Source organism: Ammospiza caudacuta, chromosome 7 (genome assembly GCF_027887145.1).
Source record: "Ammospiza caudacuta isolate bAmmCau1 chromosome 7, bAmmCau1.pri, whole genome shotgun sequence".
NCBI classification, from domain to species: Eukaryota; Metazoa; Chordata; class Aves; order Passeriformes; family Passerellidae; genus Ammospiza; species Ammospiza caudacuta.
Genome location: NC_080599.1, coordinates 47,949,644 through 47,969,861, shown reverse-complemented (window position 1 = coordinate 47,969,861; position 20,218 = coordinate 47,949,644). Strand labels below are relative to the sequence as shown.

The 20,218-nt window shown below is 53.3% G+C and overlaps 2 protein-coding genes across 3 annotated transcripts; both read left to right on the top strand.

Annotated features, from left to right (window-relative positions):
• Positions 1-2,270: 2,270 nt before the first annotated feature.
• On the top strand, positions 2,271-12,712 carry ZRANB2 (zinc finger RANBP2-type containing 2). Of its 2 annotated transcripts, XR_009274919.1 has the most exons (11): positions 2,271-2,395; positions 2,658-2,710; positions 2,895-3,003; positions 4,664-4,746; positions 5,614-5,690; positions 5,995-6,132; positions 6,897-7,069; positions 8,996-9,082; positions 10,435-10,599; positions 11,121-11,295; positions 11,630-12,712. XR_009274919.1 is itself a non-coding variant. In XM_058808211.1 (10 exons), exons 1-10 carry the CDS (start codon positions 2,340-2,342, stop codon positions 11,182-11,184), a joined length of 1,005 nt encoding a protein of 334 aa, XP_058664194.1. In that variant the 5' UTR covers positions 2,272-2,339; the 3' UTR covers positions 11,185-12,712. The 2 variants fall into 2 exon arrangements, 1 of the variants encoding a protein (XP_058664194.1); XM_058808211.1 differs by having other exon boundaries at positions 2,272-2,395; positions 11,121-12,712.
• Positions 12,713-13,834: 1,122 nt separating this feature from the next.
• PTGER3 (prostaglandin E receptor 3) lies at positions 13,835-19,464 on the top strand. Its single transcript, XM_058808972.1, has 2 exons — positions 13,835-14,644; positions 19,177-19,464. Exons 1-2 carry the CDS (start codon positions 13,835-13,837, stop codon positions 19,462-19,464), a joined length of 1,098 nt encoding a protein of 365 aa, XP_058664955.1.
• Positions 19,465-20,218: the final 754 nt, after the last annotated feature.

Here is a 20,218-nt window from a genome sequence, read left to right as displayed (position 1 = left end):
TATATTAAAGAATATTTATAAAAAAGAATTATAATAAGAATAACATTTATAGTTTTGCAGAATAAGACTAATAGCTTTGCAGAATAAAATTAATAGTTTTGCAGAATAAAACTAATCATTTTGCAGAATAAAATGAATAGTTTTGCTGCTGCTGCTGCATCCAACAGCTCCTGTCGTGTGCCAGGAGCAGCCTGAGGTCATTCCATGCTCGGTGCCAGTGCCAGCCCCTCATGGTGACACTGGTGGTGTTTCTTATTGATGGCTGATATTTAAAACACCCCATGGAAAAGCAGATTTTTCCATGGAAATAGGCGTTCCTCAAGTGCCACCTGCTGTACCGGCTGCAGCAGGACACGGAGTGGGGAATCCCTCCAGCAGCCTCATTGCAAATTCCAGCCCTGGCAGCAGGAAAACACAGCCCTGTCCTCCCTGATTACCGGGGACATTCCCTAGGTGGGAATTTGCACGGCCCCCTGCCCGGGCGCCCCAGCTCTGCTTTACACTTGTACAAATAAACAGCAACGGCGCTGTCATCTCCTTATCGCCCTGAGAGGCACTGATGGAAACCAGCTCCAGAGGCAGATCCCAGATGATTTTTCCACAGGATGTGGCTGCAAGAAGGAGAGAGAGAATAAAAACTGCCATTTGCTGCAAACAAACACACAGCAGGGATGTGGTTCGGGAATGCTGGGCCACCCAAGCACTGCAGATCCTGGCAGGTCACACCCAGGCCAGGGAAAAGCAGCAAGGGAATATCAGAGATGGTTTGAAAGGAGATATTGAGGATAGGCACAGCCCTGGCACCCTGGGGACACCCAGGGGACAGGGGACAATGTCCCAGTGCTGGCACAGACCCACCCACAAACCATGGCGTGGTCATTAATCCAAATAAAAATATTTATTTAAATAATGGATTGGCTCAAACACTCCCGCACTGATTGTTATCCCAAAGATATTGGGACAGGTTCATCCCCAGAGGGTGCTGGCACTGCCCAGATCCCCAGGGAACGGGCACAGCCCTGAGGCTGCCAGAGCAGCTCCAGGGGGGTTTGGATAGCTCTGCCAGGGATGCCCAGGGTGGGATTTGGGGTGTGTGCAGGGCCAGGGGCTAGGCTGGGAGATCTTTGGGGTCTGTACAGCTCAGGACATTCCCTGACTGTGACTCTGTGACACCTGAGCGTCCCTGTCCCCTCGGGATGTCACTGGCACCGTGCCCAAGGACAGCCAGCCCAGCCCGGCCTGGCCTAGCACGTCTGTGGCAAGGAGGGTTTAGGATTAGGATGGGATTTGGGGTGTGTACAGGGCCAGGGGCTGGATCAATGATCCTTGTGAGTCCCTCCAGCCCAGGACATTCCCTGACTGTGACTCTGCGGCCCCTGAGCGCTCCCTGTCCCCTCGGGATGTCACTGGCACCGTGGCCAAGGAGAGCCAGCCCAGCCCGGCCCGGTGTGTGTGTGGCAAGGACGCTTTGTGGGGTGGCTGCTCAGAGCCCTCAGCAGCCGGGGCACTGTGGGGCTGCTCTGCTGGGAGGGAACAGCCCAGAGCTCCCGTGAGGGACGGGCAGCTGTGAGACAGGGCACAGACAGACACACAGAACGGCTGGGGGCACCGGAGATTAAACCCCTTAAATCCACCCAGTGCCATGGCAGGGACACCTCCCATTGTACCAGGTGCTCCAGCCCGGCCTTGGGCACTGCCAGGCATCCAGGGCAGCCACAGCTGCTCTGGGCACCAGTGCCAGGGCCTGCCCACCCTCACACGGCCCCGTCCTGCCCCGCTCCCGTTCCCTTTTCTTGTTCCCTTTTCCCTTTTCCTTTCCCATTCCCGTTCCCATTCCTTTTTCTCTTTTCCCTTTTTCTTTTTTCCCCTTTTCCGTTTCTCTTTTCTTTTTCCCTTTCCCTTTTCTCTTTTTCCTTTTCCCTTTTCCCTCTTCTCTTTTTCCTTTTCCCTTTTCCCTCTTTCTCTTTTCCCTTCACTTTTCCTCTTTTTCTTTTTCTTTTTTTTTCTTTTTCTTTTTCTTTTTCTTTTTCTTTTTCTTTTTCTTTTTCTTTTTCTTTTTCTTTTTCTTTTTCTTTTTCTTTTTCTTTTTCTTTTTCTTTTTCTTCTCTTTTTCTTTTTCTTTTTCTTCTTTTCCCGCCGCCCGCCCTCCCCTCCGCCAGGGGGCGCTCGGGCCCCGCTCCCCCCCCACCCTGCGGCCGAGGCGTCCGCGTCGCTGCCTGAGCGGAAGGCGCGCGGGCGGGGCGGGGCGGGGCGCAGGCGCGCGGCGGGCAGCCCGCGCGGCGCAGGGCCCGGGTCCTGCGTGTGGCGGCGGCGCTCGGCCCGGCCCGGCTCGGCCCGAGATGGCGACCAAGAACTTCCGCGTGAGCGACGGCGACTGGATCTGCCCCGACAAGAAGTGAGCGCACGGCCGGGAGCGGGCCGGGGAGCGGGGCAGGCGGCGGCGGTGCGGCCGGGGAGCGGGACGGGGAGCGGGAGCGGGGCTCCGGGAGCCGCGGCCGCTGCCTCGGGGGACACGCGGGCCCGGTCTCACGGAGCCGGCTCTCGGTGTGGGACGGGGTCGGGGTAAATCGCGGCGCTCGGCTCGGGGTGAGCCCCCGGCGCTGGAGCGGGTTCCGGCCCCCGTTAATGCCGGCCCTCGTGCTCTGCTCCGTGCCCAGGTGCGGGAACGTGAACTTCGCCAGGAGGACGAGCTGTAACAGATGCGGCAGAGGTGAGTTCCCGGCTCACACACACATCTTCCCCCCGTCTCCTTCTGCCCCGTAAAACTGCTCTAAAAATTCCTCTCGAACCTCAAACTGTTTGAGAAGTTCTTTTATTTGTGTTTAAAAGACTCTGCGATGTTTCCGGTGAGTTCCGAGCTGCCGTTTCAGGCGCTCTTGTGTCTCTCCCCGCAGAGAAGACGACGGAGGCCAAGATGATGAAGGCGGGGGGGACGGAGATCGGGAAGACGCTGGCCGAGAAGAGCCGGGGGCTGTTCAGCGCCAACGACTGGCAGTGCAAAACGTAGGCACCGACCCACGGCTGCTGCCTGTCCCTGGGAACTCCCTGTGCTGCCGGACAGCAGGGCTCTGGGCCACGGCCCCGGGCTGTGCTCTGGGAGCGGCGCTCCTTGGCTGCACCTTAATTAGCAGAGCAGCAGAAACGGCAGCGCTGCCCAGGAGAAAGGCCAGGTTTGCTAAGCTGGGACACTGCCCTGGTTTGGAGGGAATGTGGGGATGGCACTGCCACCCTCATGGCTTTGGGAGGTGCTGCCTTCCCTGGCAGGGTGGGCAGGCCCTGGCACAGGGTGCCCAGATTTGCTGTGGCTGCCCCTGGATCCCTGGCAGTGCCCAAGGCCAGGCTGGACACCGGGACAGTGGGAGGTGTCCCTGCCATGGCAGGGTGGCACTGGGTGGGCTGTAATGTCCCTTCACACCCAGACCAGCTGTGGCTCTGGGATTCTTGGATGTGGCAATTCCAGCAAGCACCTGGCCTGGCACCAGCAGCTCTTCCCCTGCAGGGCAGGGAACAGAGCTGGGAAGGGGCTGGAGCCCCAGGAGAGCCTGAGGGAGCTGGGAAAGAGCTCTTCTGTGCAGCTGTGCTCCTGCCCATTGATTTGACATCTTCCCCATGTTTGTCCAGTGCTGTCACCTTCCCCAGTGCTGTGTCCCCACCCTTGTATTCCCAGACTGAAGGGAAACCTTTTAGCCCCAGTCTGAAGGATAACATTCCCAATCCAAGGATAACCTTTTATTCCCAGTCTGAAGGGTAAGGTTTTATTCCCAGTCTGAAGGGTAAGGTTTTATTCCCATCTGAAGGATGTTTTATCCCCAGTCTGAGGGATGCTTAATCCCCAGTCTGAAAGATAAGGTTTTATTCCTAGTCTGAGGGTTGTTTTATTCCCATCTGAGGGATGTTTTATTCCCATCTGAAAGATAAGGTTTTATTCCTGTCTGAAGGGTGTTTTATTCCCATCTAAAGGATGTTTAATCCCCAGTCTGAGGGATGTTTTATTCCCAGTCTGAGGGATAAGGTTTTATTCCCATCTGAAGGGTAAGGTTTTATTCCCATCTGAAGGGTAAGGTTTTATTCCCACCTGAAGGGTAAGGTTTTATTCCCATCTGAAAGATTAGGTTTTATTCCCACCTGAAGGGTAAGGTTTTATTCCCATCTGAAAGATTAGGTTTTATTCCCATCTGAAGGGTAAGGTTTTATTCCCATCTGAAGGATTATGTTTTATTCCCATCTGAAGGATTATGTTTTATTCCCATCTGAAGGGTAAGGTTTTATTCCCATCTGAAGGATTAGGTTTTATTCCCATCTGAAGGGTAAGGTTTTATTCCCATCTGAAGGGTAAGGTTTTATTCCCATCTGAAGGATTAGGTTTTATTCCCACCTGAAGGGTAAGGTTTTATTCCCACCTGAAGGGTAAGGTTTTATTCCCATCTGAAGGGTAAGGTTTTATTCCCATCTGAAGGGTAAGGTTTTATTCCCATCTGAAAGATTAGGTTTTATTCCCACCTGAAGGGTAAGGTTTTATTCCCATCTGAAAGATTAGGTTTTATTCCCACCTGAAGGGTAAGGTTTTATTCCCATCTGAAGGATTAGGTTTTATTCCCATCTGAAGGGTAAGGTTTTATTCCCATCTGAAGGGTAAGGTTTCCGTGTCTGTGTCTCCCTGCAGCTGTGGCAATGTGAACTGGGCGCGGCGCTCGGAGTGTAACATGTGCAACACCCCCAAGTACGCCAAGCTGGAGGAGAGGACAGGTGAGCTGGGGGTGCCTCAGTGCTGGCACTGCTGGCACAAGGGGCTCTGGGAAGCAGAGTGGGCATTCCTTGTGTTCCCTGGACTGGCACAGTTCATACAAGGTGCAGGTTCTTGGCCTCAGTGAGTTTCGGTGCTGAGGGAAGTGGTGGCTCCGAGTGGGAAATCAGCCTGAGCTGCCCCTGTGTTGGATTTTGGTGTCAAGACTTTGGAAGCCATGTTTAATTAATCTGCTGAGGCCTCCCGTGGGCTGGCCACGTACAGATAAGGCTGTTATCTGCTCAGGAGGGCTGGGGCTCAGTTTCAGCTCTCCTGAGGGAACATGAGCCCCGAGGGAACTGGGGCAGGATCTCCTTACAGCTCCTGCACTCTCCCCTGTGCACATGGGATCAGGCAGGGAATGCACTGCAGGACTGGAGCAGGGCAGGGACTTTGGAGCACAGGGTGGAACTCAGAGGCACAGAAATAAAGGAGCCTGGAGAAAAGCACAGAGCTAGTTACTCGAAAGGAAAAAAAAATATTGAGTATTGTGAAAATAGTAAAGGATATTAAATAATATAATCATATTTCATATAATGATTATAATTGTAAATAATATATCCATGTATTTATTATTTAAATAAGTTATTGAAGTACTTAGTACTTAATTAAGTTGATAAATACTTTTAGTGTTCCTAATCCATTATTTTAATTGGATTTGTGAGAAACTGCATTTAATAAACGTACGTGGGAACAATTCCTGTTCCTCCTGAGATCCTGTTACATCCTTATGGCAGATTTGTGGTCCCCTGAGGGTTTCCAGAGCCCCTGTGGAGGTTTCTGTGCTGCAGGCAGCTGAAGGCATTGTGTTGTTTTGCCCCTTTCTCAAGGCTATGGAGGAGGATTCAATGAGCGGGAGAACGTGGAATACATAGAGCGGGAGGAGTCCGACGGGGAGTATGATGAGGTAAGGGAGGGCAGGGATTGCTCTGGGCAGACTCTTGTTGTGTTTAAGGATATCCCATAAAATTGAAATGCAGAATGCTCACATTCCCGTTCATCTCTGTGGAGGCTCATTGTCCCCAAGACAAGCATCTCTTTAAAAGTTCCTTGCTGCTAATTGATGTTCCATAGTGCTCCCCTTTCCCTTGGGTCAAGATCCTATTTAAAATTCATGATTATTTATTTTCTTATAGAAGTGTTATCAAAATTACAGTTGGCGATTTATTTTTGATTAAATCCTGTTCTAATCCTGGCACAAAATTCCTCAGTTTGGGCGCAAAAAGAAAAAGTACCGGGGGAAGCCAGTGGGCCCTGCCTCCATCCTGAAGGAAGTGGAAGATAAGGAGTCTGAGGGGGAGGATGAGGACGATGAGGATGAAGATCTCTCAAAGTATAAATTGGATGAGGTAGGATGGTTTGTTTCTTGAAGCAGTTTTTAGTCATGATTTCAGGGCTGCCCAGAAGCAGAAGGGCTGGTCAGTGTTTTCAGCTGCCTTTAGAGCAGAACTCTGGCAATAACGGTGCCCAAAGCTGCTGGAAGAGATGTGCACAAGCTGTGCTTTGTTCTAAATACCTGCACTCAAAAATGGGCAGTCTTAAATCATCAGTGACAAGGCTGAGATCAGAACTCAGAACTCCAAGATGTTTATTTGAACCTGGATGTGTGGTTACCATGTATAGCACGTGCTCTTGAGTTTTTCCTAGGCTTTTCAAACCACATCAGATTTAATTTTTATAAAGTGAAATAAAATATTCTGAGGGGTTTTTTTCATCTTTTCTGAGCTATAGTGAGTATCATTTATTGGATTTTCTACATCTTTGGGCAGCAGCCTTGCAGAGAGGTGCAGATGGTGCTGTTTTACACAGCCATCACCAAACTTTGCATATGAGATCTGTCTCTGCAGAGTTGGGCTTTGCTTAGAGATTCTGAGGGTGAAAATTCATTTAAGTGGTAAAAATGTGTCTGTGTGCTCATTAACTCTATTAAATAATGGGGGGTTTGATTCAATACCAATTTCAGTCACTCTTTACTGCTTAAAATTGTGGGGTCTCATTAAATTCCATTCAGTTTTCAAAGGCCGGGAAAGAACGTGAAATAAAGTCTGAGATACGTAAAAACTGAAGGGGAGCTGAAAGCATTGCCTGAGTGTGCTGTGTTGTGCCTGTGCAGGATGAGGATGAAGATGATGCTGACCTGTCCAAGTACAACCTGGATGCCAGTGAGGAGGAGGACACCAACAAGAAGAAGAAGACGCCGAGGCGCAGCCGCTCCAAGTCCCGCTCCTCCCACTCGCGCTCGTCCTCGCGCTCATCCTCTCACTCGAGCTCAAGGTCTAGGTCCAGGTAAACGGGTACAGGTCCAGGGTAACGCCAGGCAAAATGTCAGTATCTGACTTCCTTATTTACTTTGTTTCATTGCCTTACAGTTGTGTGATGATGTAATTAACTCTCCCTTTACAGAGGTGGTGATGCTCTGCCTGAGCTGCAGCAGGGAGGCTCTCTGGGGCTTCTTTAGTGATTTAAGTTGATATTTAGTGGAATCCTTCAGAGAAATGGAATAATGTAATTTATTTTCAGGTTTTCAGGCTCGTTGGCCACGTGTGGTTCTGTTGTTGGACAGAGGGGGGCACTGCTGGAGTGGGAAGAGGTGGCAGAAGAGGCAGTGACAGTGCAGCCCAGGCAGATTCAGGGAAAGGACACAGTGGGAATATCCTGGGAATAAAGACAAGAAACTTGAACTTGAGTTAATGGCAAGTAACAAAGTTTTAAATGCAATGGCAATGTTGTCAGAACCTTCCTATCCCTGGAACTGTTCAAGGCCAGGCTGGACAGAATTGAGATGAGCTTTAAGGTCCCTCCCAACACAAAGCACTCTGGAATTCTCTAATAACACGGAAGGTTTATAGGGGACCTCACAAAGGTCTGCTGGGCAGGCTTAAGCTCTCTCATTGCTATTTAAATTCAGTAATAAATGAACAGTTCAGTCAGTGCTTTGAAATTGGGTGATGTCAATATTGGAGCTTTTGAGCTGCCTTACAGCTCATGCAAGGAGGATCCTGATTATTCAGAACAAGCTCCCAGGGTCATTTATTAAATTCACATCTGTAAAGTTCAAGTTTCTTCTAATCTTCCCAGCTTCATCATTGCCCCTCTGTGCTCTCAGTGCTGTCACTGCCCAAATTCTGCAGCCCCAGCCTCTGGCTTGGCTTCTCCCCATCACTGTTGGCTCTTGCTCCTGCTGCCTCTTCTGTTCCTCAGCCTCCCCTGCTTCCCCCTGCTCAGAGTAGTGTGAGTGCAGTGCTTGGCTGGGAGGCTCCAAGGACACTCAACAACCTCACCTGCCCATAACTTTGGTCATTAATTCACAAATATTAACAGTGAAGTAGAAAGTAACATGTCCTGAGATTTCAACTTCCTCTTGAACTTTTTGCTTTTAGCTACAGATAATTAGAAATATCAGTTGCCATTTGTGGATGCCTTTTTTGTGGTTTTTAAAAAGGTTTAAATGCAATTTCCTAGCTAGGAAATGTTCATACTACTGTGTCCTGCACAGTAAAATGAGAAAGCTGTGGTAACAGTATAAACTCAGAGGCTGACAGCAAGTGGAATGTATTTTACCTGAAAATGTTATTAGAATTTGTTTTCAATGCTTTTATTTCCAGTGGTTGCTGGAGCGTGCTGCCATTGTTAAATTCCTCTTGTGGTTTGTGCTTTAGAGAAAATCCATCAGTGAAAAACTGGGAAATAATTGTGGCCAGTTACAAGTTGTGGTCGATATGGCAGTATTTTAGCCCCAAATTAACCGCTTAATTTATAATGCAGGGGAAAATCTTTATGCAAATTTGAAGGTGGTTACAAAAGTGCTTGTGAGAACCGGCTGGGGGGAAATTGAACTGCCCAATCCTAATGCTCTCATCTGCTCTGCCTCTGAAGGAAACTGATGGGTTTCCAGTTAAGGCACAAATTAAAACATTGATTTCATTAAATAATGAACAGATAGGAAGTTATTTCTTTTTGCCAGATAACTGCAATCCTGTTTAATTGTTGTGCTTTGTTTTAGGAGCCATAATCTAAAGCTGCCTTTGTAATGTTTTTAATGCCGTGCAGAAGTGTCTGGTTTTAAGTGTGTTGTGGTGATGCTGGGGGCAGGAGGGGATTGGCATTTTCAGACTCAGACTGTGTTGCTTCCTCGTGTCTGCTGCTCTCAGGAGCAGTAACTCTGCTAAATGCAAGTCAGACACTGGAAAAAGATCTCCCGTGTTGTTGCAGGTCCCATTCCAGGAGTTCTTCCAGCTCCAGATCGAGATCCCGCTCCAGCTCCAGGGAACAGTCGCGGTCCCGTGGGTCCAAATCCAGGTGAATGAGGTACCGGCCTGTCCCTGCACAGACACAGGGCGCAGGCTGCAGCTGCTCTGGCCCCGCCGTAAGGCTGTGCTGCTCAGACAAACATTAACTGCTTTTTGTCTTGGAAGTCAGCCCTGCTGGGTCTCTGCACCGGGTGTTGCCACCACAGCTGAGTTCACTGAGGAGCAGAGGTTTTGGTGCCAGAGGTTAAGTCCGGCCTAAGCCGGACGAGCGGACGCCACCGAGCTGCAGTGGAGGAAGAAGGATTTCAGTGCATGGTTCCCTGCTGCAGGCATTTGGGTGCTTTTCCTGTTTCCACTGGGGCTGCTTGAGCTGGAGGAGCGTTAGAAATGCCACTGTCCTTCTGGTTTTGTGTTCAGTGAGAATTCTGCACCTTCCATGAGACAGGGCAGCCGTTCCTGTATAAACCTGGGGGATCGTAGGAACATGTTGGTAGGAAATGGTGGGAGAGGCTGAGAGCAGTCAGAGTGATTTGTGTAGAGCATCACTGAGCTGGGCACAGGAACAAAAGCGTGTTTGAGGTGTCCTTGCACAGGCATTCCATTGGCAGAACATTGCCTCTCTGATGGAATGAAGGGCTGTCCCTTCTCCATGCATGCAGAGAATCCCAAAATTCTAAACGAGGTTGGGAAGGACAATCACAAATGGTGCAATCACCTCTTGGGGGCAGGGACGTGCTGTGGATTATCCCGTGAGGGTCAGCACAGGATGGAATCCATGCTTTTGGGAAGAGGAAAGGTGTCCCTGTGCCCCACCAGAGGGGTACTGTGTTCCAAGAGATGTTTTTATATATTCTGGCTCTATTCTGAAAGGTTTTTTTGTAGTGTTTTGGTTGAGGAAGGTTTTAGTCTCTTCAGAAACGTAGTTTGAGATCTGTAAATATAACAGCTGGATTTGTTACTGTTTGGTCAAATGAACATGCAGTGTGAAATGTCCATTAGGATAAAGTGAACCATGGTAAATCAGCTTTAGATCTCTGGTTTCCAGGTTATTCTGATGTGTGAATTTACCTGCTGAGGAAGGTCCTTACAGAGGCACTTCCCAGCAGTTGCCAGTGCTTTTTTCCCAAAATGGCTCATTTTGGTAAAGGCTGGGGAGAGCTTTCCAAACCATTGGTGGTCCATTTACCAGGAAACACTACTTAGCAGAATTTCTTAGGCAAGCTGCCCTGGCAGTAGCAGTGTTCTTGGCAGAGTAAGTATGGAAGCCTCTCATGTTTATTTTCCATACCCTTGGAGAAAATAGAGTAGTGAATGTTGATGAAAACTGTCTCTGCTTGTTCTGTCTTTGTGCCTTCTCCATGGTCCCAGAATTAAATGTGATTTATTTCTCAATCAATAAAGATCCAGCTCCAGGTCCTACAGGGGGTCTTCCACCCCAAGGAAAAGATCTGGCTCCAGCTCTCGCTCCTCGTCTTCCCCCGAGAGAGGCAAGAAGCGAAGCCGCTCTAGATCCTCTTCCTCTGGTGATCGCAAAAAAAGGCGCTCGAGATCACGGTCACCCGAAAGGTTTGGGTTTATGTAGAATAAGAATGGCTGTATTGACATGTGTGATGGTTTATTGTAGTTATCCAAGGACTGAGGTTCACTGGGAAGCTATCGAATCCGAGCAGTTACTCTCATAGTAAAAGTAGTTTCCTCACTTGCCCTACTCTTACTTTTGTTCACCCCTTTGTAATTGCTTTTTTTAATAATTTCCCCCCCTCCTTCCCCCCATGAAAGCCCTCCTGGTAGGAGCATGTTCTGTATAAAGACCTGGCTCACCCTTCTTTCAGTGTGTGACAGTGTTAATGTGTTCATTAATGAATTATTTTCTTAAATACTGCAATGAAATAGAAACTGTATTCTACTCTCAGTATTAAACTTAGACTTTTAGTGTTAAATTAGATGCTTAAAGTTACTTGTATATTCTTGTAAGGCCCCCATGAGATATACTTGGCTTCCAGCTATGGTAGGATGCTGCTCAGAGTGGGTGCCAGGATGAATCTGAGCTCATTTCTGTGCATGCTTTCTCCATTTGTATCTTGCAGACGCCGCAGATCTTCCTCCGGATCCTCCCATTCTGGTTCCCGTACGAGTTCTAAAAAGAAATAATGTGTAAAAGCTCACACTTACAAAAACCCACCAAAATTCCAGTCAGTGCATGAGACATTTTTAAGAAGTTGGTGTCTTACTTGGTCAGAAGTGCTCAATCTGCTAGTAGAGGTGCATGTCTGTCCTGGCTTTCTGGCAAACTGCAGCTTTGTTCATCCATCACCCAAACCCGCAGTAGCATTTTAAGCCATAAACTCCCCGGCACAGGGGGAAGTTCTGTGGTGTGGGGGGGTTTTGTTATTTTTCAAGATCAGTTCCTCCATTGCTGGCTCCCTCAGCTGGAGGAGCAGGTTGGGAATGCCCTGGCACAGCCCTTTGTGCGAGGAGAAGCCGTGAGTTTTGCAGAGCAGGATGGAGCTCCCGTGGGACCACAGCAGGGGCAGGGCTGGGGGACCTGGGCCAGCAGTGGGGCCTCGGGCTGAGCAGTTTTTGTTTTGCCACGTAGCAGTGCCAGTGCAGATGGACGCCCCTCTCTAGCAGCTCAAACCCCTGGTCCATCATGATTCCAGAGGGAATTAGCCTCATTCCTGGCGAGGGAGGACGTTTGCAGCCAGCACAGTGTTGTGGCTGTGGTGGCTTCCAGAGCCCGGACTCCGGGATCCCTCCTTCCAAACGGAGCGGTTGGGATCTGCTCTTGGGCTGGAGGAGTGTGGAACTGGCTCCTTGGAATCAAGGGAAGCTTCTGCAGGCCGCCTGTAAAATTTCCTTTGAGGCTGACTAAAATTTTCAAGGTATCTTAATTTTATTTTTCTTTAAAAATGAGAATGAATAAACTGTGTAGAAAGTTCTGGCATCTTCAACGTCTTCTTCATCGATCATTCTTTTTCCCTTCAACATAATTTATGGCTTAAAATGCTTTATGGAATCCATTTGAGTACAAAACTTGGTCTCTCTTGAGCTCCGTTTGGTTAAGAAAGGTTTAAGTTTCTTCAGTGCCATCACAAGGTAAGTATGGTAAGGAAAACTCTTCTTCTTAAGCAAGCAAAGAGCAATATACCTTCATTTATTTCAGTAATAAAACTGCCAGATTTGCTGCTTGTTTTGATAAGCTGCACAGAAACAAACGGAGCAAAATCGAAAAACTCCATTCTGCTTTATTTTTCTCTTTTTTTTCTTTTTTTTGAGCCATGTCTTTTGACTGGTGTAGAAGCAAAATGTTTTTGGTGTAGAGGTATTTTGATAAATCTCTTTGCAGAAAAAATGCAGTTCCTTCTTTAATGCTTTCTTTTCTCTCTAATTTCCATGCTAAATGTGTGTAGGTTGCACAAGAGCAGGTTAGTCTGTAACTGTGCCTCTGACTTCAACGTCCAACTAAACTGTAAAACCAGATCAAGTAGACGCTCTGTTGTTAGCCTTGGGTTTTCTTGTGCTTTGTATCCCAATTGTTGCTGTACTTAACAGATGGGAGGTTTTAAAGTTAGCAACTGATAAGCCACAGGCAAAGGAGGTGGAGGATGGTTCATTTGGCTTAGAGAACGTGTAAGGCAAAATGATGCTGTAGACAAGTGTAAATAAAACCTGTGAGTCAGCTGTGCTCGAGTGCTTTGTCTTGGGGCCACTCAGACTTCTCTGTCACCTTCACTGACTCTGATCCCTGTCACACCCACCTACCCTGGTTCCCTGTCACCTGCCCTGACCCTGATCCTGTGAGTCAGCTTACCTGGCCCATGGCTCCCACACATTGACAGTGTTGCAATCCTTTAACTCTTAAAAACAGGTTTTAATTTCAACAGCAAAAGACTTAAAAAACTTCCAGGTGCTTTCAGAGAAGCATGGAATATCTTGAGCTGGATGAGACCCACAGGGATCATTGACCCAGACCCCCCAACAATCCCACCCTGGGGAGCCTGGGCACTGCCCAGCACCCTCTGGGGAAAGAACCATTCCCAAAATCCACCCTGAGCTGCCCTGGCCCAGCCTGAGGCCGTTCCCTCTGCGCCTGTTCCCTGGAGCACAGCCCGAGCCCCCCGGCTGTGCCCTCCTGTCAAGAGCTGTGCAGAGCCACAAGGGCCCCTGAGCCTCCTTTGCTCCAGGCTGAGCCCCTGCCCAGCTCCTCAGGGATTCTGCAGCCCCTGCCCAGCTCCTCAGGGATTCTGCAGCCCCTGCCCGGCTCCTCAGGGATTCTGCAGCCCCTGCCCGGCTCCTCAGGGATTCTGCAGCCCCTGCCCGGCTCCTCAGGGATTCTGCAGCCCCTGCCCGGCTCCTCAGGGATTCTCCAGCCCCATCCCAGCTCCTCAGGGATTCTGCAGCCCCTGCCCGGCTCCTCAGGGATTCTGCAGCCCCTGCCCAGCTCCCTCAGGGACTCTGCAGCCCCTGCCCAGCTCCTCAGGGATTCTCCAGCCCCTGCCCGGCTCCCTCAGGGATTCTCCAGCCCCTGCCCAGCTCCTCAGGGATTCTCCAGCCCCTGCCCAGCTCCTCAGGGATTCTCCAGCCCCATCCCAGCTCCGTTCCCTGCCCAGCCCGGTTCCCGCTCCCTTCCCGCGGGCTCTGCCCGCTCTCGCTCCAGCTCCGCCCCGGGGCGGGTCCCGCCCGTCCCTCTCTCACATAAATCGGCGGCGGAGCGCTGCCGGCTCCGTGCCCGCTCCGTGGTCGCTGCGCGCGGGCGCTGCCGGCTCCGTGCCCGCTCCATGCGGGCTCTGCCGGCTCCGGGATGAGCCCGTGGCAGCAGCGCCCGCCCAACGGCAGCGCGGCCGGCGGGCCGGGCCCGCGGGGCAACGGCACGGGCCGGGCGGAGCGCGGCAGCGCCGTGTCCGTGGCCATCCCGCTGACCATGATGCTGACGGGCGTCGCGGGCAATGCGCTGGCCATGCTGCTCGTGTCCCGCAGCTACCGCGCCAAGGGCAGCCGCAGGAAGCGCTCCTTCCTGCTGTGCATCGGCTCCCTGGCGCTCACCGACATGCTGGGCCAGCTGCTCACCAGCCCCGTCGTCATCTCCGTGTACCTGTCTGGCCGGCCCTGGGCGGCCATGGACCCCTCGGGCCGCCTCTGCGACTTCTTCGGCTTCAGCATGACGGTGTTCGGGCTGTGCCCGCTGCTGATCGCCAGCGCCATGGCCGTGGAGCGGGCGCTGGCCATCCGCGCCCCGCACTGGTACGCCAGCCACATGAGCCCGCGGGCCACCGAGCGCGGCCTGGCCGCCATCTGGGCCGCCGGCGTGGCCTTCGCGCTGCTGCCGCTGGCCGGGCTGGGCCGCTACGCGCTGCAGTGGCCCGGCACCTGGTGCTTCATCAGCACGGCCGGCGGCAGCGCCTTCGCCGCCGCCTTCGCCGCGCTGGGGCTGCTGTCCCTCGTGGTGACCGGCGCCTGCAACCTGGCCACCATCGAGGCGCTGGTGTCGCGCTGCCGAGCCAAGGCCGGCGCGCCTCAGCCCGGCTCGCGCTGGGGCCGCATCGCCACCGAGACGCTGCTGCAGCTGCTGGGCATCATGTGCGTGCTCTCGGCCTGCTGGGCACCGCTGCTGGTAGGTGAGCCCCTACCCGGGCTGCCCTCCGCGTCCTCGGGGGCGGGAGCGGCGGGGCCGGCACGGGGAGGCTCCGGGGACATCCATGGACTGCGGGGACAGGGGTGGGGATCAGGGTGCGGAGCGTGGGACGGGTGTAGGAGAGGAGCTGCGAGAGGCCCCAGAGCGGGACATCCATGGACAGCGGGGACAGGGACAGGGGTGCAGAGCGTGGGACGAGTGTAGGAGAGGAGCTGGGAGAGATCCTAGAGGGGGACATCCATGGACAGCGGGGACAGGGACAGGGGTGCAGAGCGTGGGACGGGTGTAGGAGAGGAGCTGGGAGAGATCCTAGAGGGGGACATCCATGGACAGCGGGGACAGGGACAGGGGTGCAGAGCGTGGGACGGGTGTAGGAGAGGAGCTGGGAGAGGCCCCAGACGAGAGTCCAGTGCAGGCAAACCAGCAACCGGAGACAAAAGGAGAAGAACAAGGTTCTTGTGCAGAGAGAAAAGGGGGATGTGGCAGAGGCTCTGGGAGCAGGATGCTGCAGCCGGATGGGATTTAGGGTTTTTGTTTGCTCCCACCTTGCAGCAAAACTTCTGGCAGTGTTTTATGAGAAAACGCACAAGCCGTGACTTGTGAGTGCCTTGTGGCTGGCAGCCAGCTGTGTTTGATTTACAGCAGCCTTCAGGGCTTGTCTGGCCTGCTCTTTAAGGAACATTGCATTGCTTTTCACTATTTTATTATTCCTTCCTTCAGAACACCTCGTGATGCAGGAGTGGGGGAGGCAGAATGCACATCTCTGCTGAGTGGGACCAGGGCACACCCGGGGGCTGGAATCCCAAAAGCCTGGGTTATTCTGTCAAGGACTAGTAGGATTTTAGGAGAATTTGTTCTCGGGCTCTCTGAGCACAATGGGCTGAAGCTGGTTGAGGAAATGCTGAGGTTATGTGAAAGGTTCTTTCTGCCTGGAGAAGGCGTTTCCTTCATGTCCTGTCACCCCTGAGGGTTCCACCAGCCTTGCAGCATGAGCGGAGAGCCCTGAGGTGGGGGAGGCATTTCCTCCTCCCTCATAACCAGGTAAACCAGTGAGGAAGCATGGATTCCGCTTGGTGGTTTGGTGCCCTGGGCATTTCTGTGGTTTCAGAGGCAGGAGTGAAGCCACAGGCACGAGGGGTTTCAGCAGCACTTCCCTTCCCTCTGCGGCAGCAGCAACACTTGGAGGTGCGGAACTTCTTCTGCGGAGTTCTCACAATCCAGACTCATGTTTGCGGGGGTATTTTTACAAATACACCTCCATTTTTATACATAAACCTCCATTTACGTGCTCCCCAACTTGTTCTGTACACCCCTGAGGTGCAGGTCAGGAATTAGAGAGCAGACTTTTGGAGAAGTGGCCACAGAGAATGCAAACGCCTTTTCAGTGAAAGCCAGCTTGTAGCAATCATTTAACCCGTAGCTGCAGCACTCAGCAGTTGTAAGAAACAGCTGAAATGGAAATCTGGCACTTTGCAGAGGAGGTTTTTTTGTTTCTGTGTTTTTTTAAAGACATCTGAGTTTTGTAACTGAGAACTAATGGATCCTGGCAGCTGCTGCTGTGAGGTAAACAGCGCCCTCGCCACACACGGTATTTTTAGAGCTGATCTGTTGATGGAAACGACAAAATCAAATGTGATTTAGGGGCAGAGGGAAAGCTCTGACATGTGGCTGTGCTCTGGAGGGCTCCTTGCAGTGTCCTGCACGTCTGGCTCTCTGCTGCCTTGGGAAGGAGGGAGGAGAGCAGGCAGGGCAGGAATTGTTCCCTTTTTCCAAGGGAGCACCTGGGAGAGCACCCCACTCCAGGGTGGCGTTGCTGGTTCCCAGTTCACACTGACCTGTTTGCTTTGGAGCCTGCACTGACGGGACTCAGGGAACGGCTTCCCAGAGGGCAGGGTTAGAGTTAGAGGGGATGTTGGAAGGAATTCCTGGCACAGGGTGTCCACAGCAGCTGTGGCTGCCCTGGATCCCTGGCCAGGCTGGACATTGGGCTGGGAGCAGCCTGGGACAGTGGGAGGTGTCCCTGCCATGGCACTGGGAGGGATTTAAGGTCCCTCCATTCCCAAACCAGTCTGGGATTCTGGAATAGCCCCTGAGCTGGAGGGAAGCAGACAAATGACCCCGAGCCGAAATGGAGCAAGCTGGATTTCACAGAAACGCCGCTGCAGCACAACCTGGAATTATAATAATTTTGGAGTTCCAGCTACAATATTATTTCTTCCCAGAGTTGTTCCCGAGTTATTTAAAGCTAAAATGCTCAGAAGTTCTGCTGCTCTTCCTGTTAAAATACTTCTGCTCCTTATCCCTTCTGGCAGACAGAAATTACAGACGTATAAAACCACACTCATGATAACAGTAAAGTTTTGGCTGCTCTTGTTGAATAAATCCAATCATCAGCATTTTGAGCCAGATTTTTAATGGCATGAATTATGTTGACTATTCCACCTGATGTTGTTCCTCTGCCTTGTGCAGGCTTTTAATCCATTTAGAAGACCAATGCAGGCCATGATAAACAACCTCTAATGATATCAAACAAACAAAATTTCCAGTAGAGCAGCTGTTGGCCCAACAACTACTCCAATAAGGGGATATTACGTAATAAAACCAGAAAAGAGCAGCAGTCGTGTGCTTGGGAACTGTATTTTTATTAGCCTGGTGGTTTTGGAGCTCCATCTGAAAAAGAGAGGGCACAGTCTGGACAGGGCCAGTGCGTGAAGAGCCAGGGAAGTGGTCAGGTTCAGGCAGTGTGGGTCTGGTGCTCCAGTGGCTCCCGATGTGCTCTGGGTCTGTGTCCATGTTTGTACAAAGCTCTGCATCCCTGTTTTCACAGGGCTCTAACCGTGGCCACTTCGGTCAATGAAATGTCGTGGGTGGAATCCTCAGCTGCTTCTGTTTAAAGAAACAAAAACAATCCTGTGCTGTCCACGCTGTGCCCTGCCCTCCAGACTCAGCCCAGGCTTTCCAAGGTCAACACATGGTTATTGATCTGGCCCCCAGAATATCCCTTTGAGTGGAAAAATCCTCCCTGGAGCCTCTGCTCCCGGTCACCGCGGCTCCGGCTGTCCCTGCTGTGGGGACAGCAGCAGCCCAGCCGGGACCTTTGTGGTGACACAGCTCTGAGGAGCCTTCCTGTGCATTGCAGGTCGCCTCTTTCCAAGGGCCTGGGCTGGCAGTGATTCCCAGCGGGTCTGCTCCCTCGGGCTGTTGCCAGCAGTTCTGGGGCTGGCTGCTGGTTTGGCTGGGGCTGGAAGGGCTGGGGCTGCTGGGCAGGGCTGGGGGTGCATCCATTGCCGTGGCACTGGGAGCACACAGAGCAGGATGGACAGACAGCCCCACTGGGAGCACACAGAGCAGGATGGACAGACAGCCCCACTGGGAGCACACTCAGCAGGATGGACAGACAGCCCCACTGGGAGCACACAGAGCAGGATGGACAGACAGCCCCACTGGGAGCACACACAGCAGGATGGACAGACAGCCCCACTGGGAGCACACTCAGCAGGATGGACAGACAGCCCCACTGGGAGCACACACAGCAGGATGGACAGACAGCCCCACTGGGAGCACACAGAGCAGGATGGACAGACAGCCCCACTGGGAGCACACACAGCAGGATGGACAGACAGCCCCACTGGGAGCACACAGAGCACGATGGACAGACAGCCCCACTGGGAGCACACTCAGCAGGATGGACAGACAGCCCCACTGGGAGCACACTCAGCAGGATGGACAGACAGCCCCACTGGGAGCACACTCAGCAGGATGGACAGACAGCCCCACTGGGAGCACACACAGCAGGATGGACAGACAGCCCCACTGGGAGCACACACAGCAGGATGGACAGCCCTGTTCCGCAGGGATCCCAGGCAGCAGGCTCAGACAGCTGGGGCCTCCAGGTCATGTCCAGGAAAGATTTGTGAGCAGATAAAGGATCCATTCAGGAAAACCAGGTGTTCGGGATCCCTCCCACAGAATCCCATACAGGCTGGGGTTGGGAGAGACCTTAAGCTCATGTAGTTCCACGGGCAGGGACACCTTCCTCCATCCCCAGCTGCCTCAATCCCTGTCTGGAACACTTAAAGGAATGCAGGGGCAGCCCCAGGCTCTCTGTGGTGGCACACAGCCCTCACCGTGTCCCCTCACTGTCTCCCCCTGTAGGTGACCATGCTGCAGATGGTGTCGGAGCCCTGTCAGGGACACCGCAGGGATGCAGGGCAGCCCCAGGCTCTCTGTGGTGGCACACAGCCCTCACCATGTCCCATTCCCCTGCCCCCCCCAGGTGACCGTGCTGCAGATGGTGTCGGAGCCCTGTCTGTGACACTGCAGGGATGCAGGGGCAGTGCCTGCCTGCCCTGTGGTGGCACACAGCCCTGACCCTGTCCCCTCGCTGTCTCCCTGCAGGTGACCATGCTGCAGATGGTGTCGGAGCCCTGTCTGTGACACTGCAGGGGCAGCCCCAGGCTCTCTGTGGTGGCACACAGCCCTGACCCTGTCCCCTCGCTGTCCCCCTGCAGGTGACCATGCTGCAGATGGTGTCGGAGCCCCCGGCCGGGCCGTGCCAGGGCTGGCAGCGCTGGGAGCCGCGCAGGGAGTGCAACCTGCCGCTGACGGCCGTGCGCCTGGCCTCGCTCAACCAGATCCTGGACCCCTGGGTGTACCTGCTGCTGCGCCGCATCCTGCTGCGCAAGTGCCGCCAGGCCGCCAGCGCCGTGTCACACTGCCCCAACGGCGCCGAGTGCAGGGACAGCCACACGGACAGGGCCCTCACCCTGTCCCGCGACATCCGCCGCACCGCCGCCTGACGGGTGCTCACAGCGGCCTGGGGACACCGCTGCGGCCTGGGGACACCACAGCGGCCTGGGGACACCACTGCGGCCTGGGGGACATCCCACTGCGGCCTGGGGGACATCCCACTGCGGCCTGGGGACACCACTGCGGCCTGGGGGACATCCCACTGCGGCCTGGGGGACATCCCACTGCGGCCTGGGGACACCACTGCGGCCTGGGGGACATCCCACAGCGGCCTGGGGGACATCCCACTGCGGCCTGGGGACACCACTGCGGCCTGGGGGACATCCCACAGCGGCCTGGGGATACCGCTGTGGCCTGGGGACACCACTGCGGCCTGGGGGACATCCCACAGCGGCCTGGGGACATCCCACAGCAGCCTGGGGACACCACTACAGCCTGGGGGACATCCCACAGCGGCCTGGGGGACATCCCACAGCGGCCTGGGGACACCACTGCGGCCTGGGGGACATCCCACAGCAGCCTGATGAATGCTGCACAATGGCCTGGGGACACCACAGCGGCCTAGGGGACATTGCAGTGGCCTGGGGGACATCCCACAATGGCCTGGGGACACCACAGTGGCCTGGGGGACACTACAGTGGCTCTGCAGTGGCCTAAGGGACACTGCACCATGGCCTGAGGGGACATTCCCACAATGGCCTGAGGGACACTGCACAGCAGCCTGGGGGACACTCCATAATGGCCTGAGCGACATCCCACAATGGCCTGGGAGGACATCTCACAGTGGCCTGAGGGACACTCCAC